The sequence below is a fragment of the Dendroctonus ponderosae genome, unplaced genomic scaffold, assembly GCF_020466585.1.
Source record: "Dendroctonus ponderosae isolate FM_Combo_2020 unplaced genomic scaffold, Dpon_F_20191213v2 Dpon_F_20191213_9, whole genome shotgun sequence".
NCBI lineage: Eukaryota > Metazoa > Arthropoda > Insecta > Coleoptera > Curculionidae > Dendroctonus > Dendroctonus ponderosae.
In genome coordinates, this window is record NW_026019116.1 from 7,300,043 (window position 1) to 7,306,025 (window position 5,983).

At 40.6% G+C, this 5,983-nt stretch overlaps 1 protein-coding gene across 1 annotated transcript; it reads left to right on the plus strand.

Annotated features, from left to right (window-relative positions):
- The first annotated feature begins 255 nt into the window (after positions 1-255).
- On the plus strand, positions 256-5,563 carry LOC109539395 (oocyte zinc finger protein XlCOF8.4). Its single transcript, XM_019907114.2, has 7 exons — positions 256-572; positions 2,930-3,095; positions 3,153-3,291; positions 3,352-3,494; positions 3,551-3,768; positions 3,837-4,049; positions 4,102-5,563. The coding sequence occupies exons 1-7, from the start codon at positions 503-505 to the stop codon at positions 4,401-4,403; spliced, it is 1,251 nt and encodes a 416-aa protein (XP_019762673.1). The 5' UTR covers positions 256-502; the 3' UTR covers positions 4,404-5,563.
- The last annotated feature ends 420 nt before the right edge of the window (positions 5,564-5,983 follow it).

Sequence of the window (5,983 nt, forward strand, 5' to 3'; positions counted from 1 at the left end):
TCCTGCTTTGCAGCCAGTATAAACCCGAGAAACCATGCAAATTTGTTCGTAGCAACTAATCAATCATCAAAACTCTAAATACCTAATGAACAATCGTGGAAACCGCCGAGATTGAACACTAAGGAAAAAAGAAACTGTTAGAAGAATCTGGATAATGGCGTAAAAAAGCACCATATGCGCGCATACTAAACTTCAGCTATCCTGACTCTCCCTACCACCTGAAACTTGGCACGTTCCCGAAAAGTAAATATAGCTAAGCATACTGACTTAAGATCATTCAGTTGGTTCTTGATTTTTCCGCACGCAACACATTGTCTTTTTGCCCACCACCGAAGGAACAGCAGCACGGTGGTTAGAAAATTTCGAAAAAATTCCTCTCGCCTTCAGAAAAAATCACCGGCATTTTCCATTGCCATTGTCAGTGCTTCCGGATCATCTGCTTAAATTATTTCTGCGAAAATTTCCCTGATTGCGGTGAAAAAGTACCGGTAACAGTGTCGGAATGCCGCGAGCTTTTTTAATGACCCATCGACGATATCTTACTGGGGAGGAAGAGGGCGAGAACCAAAAAGGTAAGTATCTTCCAGACTAAAATCGATAAGAATTTAATTTAGTAAGTAGTAGGGGTTTACTAGCCCCAATTTAGGAAAGGTGAAACTGTGCAGAGGCTGGTTTGTTCATCCCAATCATACTTAACAGGAATTTGTTGAAACTTAAATTCCAAGCGCCAAGCGCCAGTGAAACTTTTAGATAGAAGAAGCGAAATGACCATAAAGTCCAAAACTAGGAGAAACAATTTGAAAAATTAGGTTTTCAACTGGCTTCAGCTTCTTGCTCCAGTTTTACCTCCCGTTAAACTGATTCCATTGAACCAACTCCAAAACACATCCAGAATCTGTTTGGTCACTAATCCAGAGTTCTTGACCCTCATTCTGCGTCCTTACAGATCAAGCCTTAGCCCATTCGCATTCCACAATAATCGGCCAAACATCTCTATTTTCTATAATTATAGAGTCGACATATTTATGCGCTGGACATTCACAGCGAAGCTACTTGTTAGCGTTTTGGCAACGGATCAGAATTTAACAAGTAGCCGTATCATTTAGCCAGGAAGTTTTTGAGTCATCGATGAGGTGCGTCAGAAAACGGTTGCTTTCGTTAATGCGAAAATGTCACAGGTTTAATTTGCGACCCATATTTTTGCGATAAACATAGACAACGGTACTTATAGAGAACTTGGCTTACAACCTGTCCATACAGCTAAGGATTTGTTCTCAATCTGCATTGTGTTTTTTGGTAGTTGATGGTGCTCATAAACACAGTTTATTTTCAAAAACACCAAAACACGCCTTTTGGCTGTCCATCCAGTCAATCAGCCGAGAACAATGAAACTTAATTGCAAAAAATCAAGATTGTTATTGAGCTGTTAAAGTCAGTTTTCCGCTTGTTAAATAAACATTTTACTTCGCACTTGGTGTGGCAATAATGGAGCGATAATGCGTCTGAAGACCTAACAGAGCTTCGCAGCTTAATATAATGTAAAATTTCCTTCCGCTTTATCTTTCCAAAACACGGAAGACATTGAACTTCCTTGCACTCAAATGACCCCAAGTGGATTTTCGAGGTTCTATTAGTGTATATTAATGCTGGGTTCTTGAGCCAATGTTTGGCTCTTTTTGCACTTCTCCATCAACATTTCCGCAACACTTTGGAGTGTTGATAAATCATGATTCGTTCACCACACATTAAAGTGTCCACCCGATCATTATCACTTTATTGATTGAATTCTATTCTTAATACTTTTTTTGTGCTTCAAATCATGCATATGGAATGAACGACAACAACATTTCTCCCCTTGGGCATGAGATGTTTCCACTTGATCCTCCTCGCTACATGGCGCATCTTCATTCAACGTCTACCACTTGAAGAAGCGACTCTGATCCTTGTTTGTTTTCCTGTAATAATTTCTCGGCTTGTTCAGCTTTGTGCAATGCTCCCTAACTTTTCTCCTGTTACCTTCTTGCTCACCTTTGCAATAACCGCACTATTCTTCTTGAAATACAGAAGTGTTCTTTTGGCCTTCTTTACCATATGGTGCGTCCTCTTCTTCAGTCAATGTCATTTAAAGGAGCGACTGATTTATTTTGCTCATACTTTCATTGCTTCTTCAGTTCTGTGCTTCCGACATTTTGCTCTGTTGCCTTCTTGCTAAACCAACCCCAAATCGCAATGACACATATGGAAGAAGTGCAGGTTGTTTCTTGAACAGTATTCAACATTTCTGCACTTATAACATCTAAGATGAAGACATTTCCACTTGGTCCTCCTCACTACATGGTGCAACTTCTTCATTCAAATCTTGTCAGTTGAAAAAGCGACTTTGGTTCTTTTTCCTCTCAGTAGTTTCTCCTCAAATCAACTCAACCCTTGGAATCTTAGAAATGTAATTTCAAAAAACTCAGGAAAAATAATGAAATGAATCCAGCAGGATCCAGCTAAAAGCATGCAGTTGTTCCAGAACGAAGTACGATTAGGCGCCGATGTCGAAATGGAAAATCATGCTCATTTATAATGAAACCGCCCAATAGCCAATTATATACAATCAGTAAGTGGTCGTTTACACGAAAAACCAAACTGAAAGGAAATTTATTGGTGTTGGCATCCAGCCAAAGTCCACAGTTTCATTTATCCGCTACGATCGCCGAATATTTTTCGCGTCCAAGACGCAATTCGGGCGTCATTACTTTTTATATCCTGTATGTCTGTTTTTGAGACCCAAATATCCGGATCGGCCACTTTCGAAAGTGCCAGAATAAACTGTGAATGCGTCTTAGCCAGATGGCCTTCGCGCTTGCACCCGATTCGAACTTATCTAGCTCAGTCAATTCTCAGTTGGAATGAGCATGAATCACAGTGTTCTTAATTGCAGCTTTGAGTCCCGAACACTCGGTGAGCACAGCTGAAGCAATCCAGGATATCCAGATGTCGGACAGTAGCTCGGATCTACCGGACGAGCTCTATAATTTGACGAAACTGGCGGAAGTAGCTGTGGCAACCGGCCAGATTCTTGAGCGCAGAAATCAGCAATTCATTGGGTAAGCTTGCAACCCACAAAATTGATTGGCGCTTCATGAGGCCCTTGGGGATTTTAGCCCGGATTTCGAAAACCACCATCTCCAGGAGCTGCAAAGCATGGATGAGCGGGACCGCGAACGAGAAAAACACTTCATCACCTACACCCACAAGCTGTTCGACAAGAGCTCCAGAACACCCAGACATCACTTACTTAAGGTGAGCGCCACCAGGTCCTCTTGGAGCTCCAGGAGATTTACAATGTTGCTTCCATTCCAGACTGAACAAATTAACCAAACCCTATTTAACCTATCCAAAGCACAACCGGTGATACTACCACATAGCAGTACCAGCGAGATCTCAAGCACCAGCAGCACTTCTTCGGAGTCGAACGACCACGAGTGCCAAGAGTGCGGCAAAAGGTACCAACAACAAAGAACCCCCAGAGGACTGGATAAGAACAGTATTTTCCTTTCAGATACAGCACATCCAGCAACTTGGCTCGCCATCGACAAACGCACCGAAGTCCAGCGGATAAAAAGGCTAGAAGATGTCCACATTGCGACAAACTCTATGTGAGCATGCCCGCCTACTCCATGCACGTACGCACTCACAACCAGGGCTGCAAGTGCCAATATTGCGGAAAATGCTTCTCCAGGCCGTGGCTGTTGCAAGGACACATCAGAACTCACACAGGTAAAGAGGACACTTTAAGGCACCAACCGTTCCGAAACTCACCAAGCTAAATAAAACGCCTGTTTCAGGAGAGAAGCCGTTCAGATGTACGATCTGTTCCAAAGCCTTTGCCGATAAGTCGAATCTCCGAGCCCACATCCAAACCCACTCCAACACCAAACCTCATGTTTGTGGGCGATGCGGAAAGGCCTTCGCCCTCAAGTCGTACCTGTACAAGCATGAGGAGTCGTCCTGTCTGAGGATCAACCGACACTCATCCAGAGAAAACACGCCAGACAAAGGTAGCTACTAATTTCACAAAAAAGTGCCGATATACAATGTAGAGTTTTGCAGAAAAGCCTGTTGTTTCGCCCACTCCGGTTATAGTGGCAGCCAATAGATTGGCTGACTCAGTGATACGCGGTGCAGAAGCGGTGAGATCGCCCATGCTTTATCGATCTACAGTGATATCCCCAAATCCCGAACGGATACTCTACAGCACGATTAAGCATCCTTCAATGGTGCTGAATGCTGCAGTGTTCAATCACATGCTAGCTCAAGAACAGCCGATGGACTTCTCCAAAAAATCCTTCGGAGGAAGCAAAGCAGCTGGAAGAGGCGCTGGCAGTTACCCTTTGATGGCTATCAAGGTTTGATATATCAAAACAGCTGAATGGAAGCGATTCCTCAAATAAAGCGACAATGTTTATGGCGCTGAGAAAAGCGGACCAAGAAATGTAGATAATATTTAAAATTCCTTCAAGGGGCCACAATGTAGTCTCATTTTAGAATATATTGGAAAAATTAAGCTTAGCGCATGAATGAGATTGTGAAAGACATTTGCCCTCCTCTTACATGGTGAAGCCTTTAAAGGGTTGGATCAAGCAGCAGTGGCCTTAAAAAGCTTTTAATTTAAGTGTTGAATCTGTGAATTCTCATATGTGCCAATTAGTCGTAATCTAGTTTGTTCCTTTAGTCTATTTGAGTAAGATTTTTAATTACGGTGCTTATTTATTTTCTTGTACATATACGTACGATTGCATGTGTCCTGCGGGCAGCTGGTACTTAAAAAATCTCAATTAGGGCGTTAATAGACGACTCGAAATTGCTTAGGAAATAGGTTTATTATAAAAGTACTATTAGCCGATATGTAACAGGGTTTTTGTTAGTTTTAGATTATTTTTAATTATTTTTCTGCTCTTCGTTAAGCTTCTAGTGGGTGCAAACAAATTAACACATGTTTGTACATGCTTTGAAAAAACATGTTTGTACAACTGAAATGGGAGTATTACTAGTCTGAACACACCATTTGCAGAAAACTTCCGCAGTTTTCGTTCAAAATGGTGTCGCGCAACTTTCTTAGTCATTATTTTTAAGTTTACTATTATTATTATTATTTATTGACTTGCTTAATTTCTCGATTTTGTTTGTTATATCGGCTAATGATATAACGCGCCTAGTCATTATTCTTAGATGTTTGCCTATCATTTACCATTTTTGTATATAAACGGAAATCTCGGCCGGTTTGTGCAATATTGACATGCCCTGAAAGTATATCGAAAACTATTTATAAAGCATATAAATGCCAACAATGTATGTTAGTATGTATGTATGTATGTAGAGTCATTCCGAAGTATTTATCAATTGTTTAGTACTAGTTAAGTGTTCAGAGTGAGTGTGGCAAAACAATAGAAACATGCATCAATGTTTTGCATTCCTCCAAACTATATTTATAGAAATCGAGATGTTGTTCTCATCATGTAATCCACAATTTTGTGTACTTTTATACAGTCTAAATACATAAATTTTTATCGAACACGCCTTTTACTTTCTGTTCTTTTGATTAATTTATATATATCAGCTGTGCTGCCTAGGAATGACAAAAAAAGAAAAGGTGTGACCAATGTGCACGCATGGGTTCAAGATGATTAACTGGAAAAGAGCAACAGCTAACAGAAGAGTTTGAAAAGACAAAATGGAAGTAAAAAGAAATTTAAGTCAAAAAATAAATGAAAAAAGAACGAAGCGACGAGAATATTTTACGAATAGACCTTGCAGAAGCTGGTGGGTCCAACACAGATGGACATTTTGCAACGAAATAAGATGTTTGGGAAAAACTGGTGGAAGCGATAGAAAATACTAAAAATCAGTGAACAGAAGAAGACATAAAAGGAAGAGTTGGTACAAGTAAAGAACAAAGCCATGATGAAGTGGAAACTCATGAGGAACAAGATTC

Excerpts from the sequence above, each read along its gene's own strand:
- LOC109539395 (XM_019907114.2), top strand. The coding sequence starts at position 503 with ATGCCGCGAGCTTTTTTAATGACCCATCGACGATATCTTACTGGGGAG. Across the intron at positions 3,096-3,152 it reads AGAAATCAGCAATTCATTGG|CCCGGATTTCGAAAACCACC; the intron begins GTAAGCTTGCAA and ends TGGGGATTTTAG. Across the intron at positions 3,495-3,550 it reads TGCCAAGAGTGCGGCAAAAG|ATACAGCACATCCAGCAACT; the intron begins GTACCAACAACA and ends TTTTCCTTTCAG.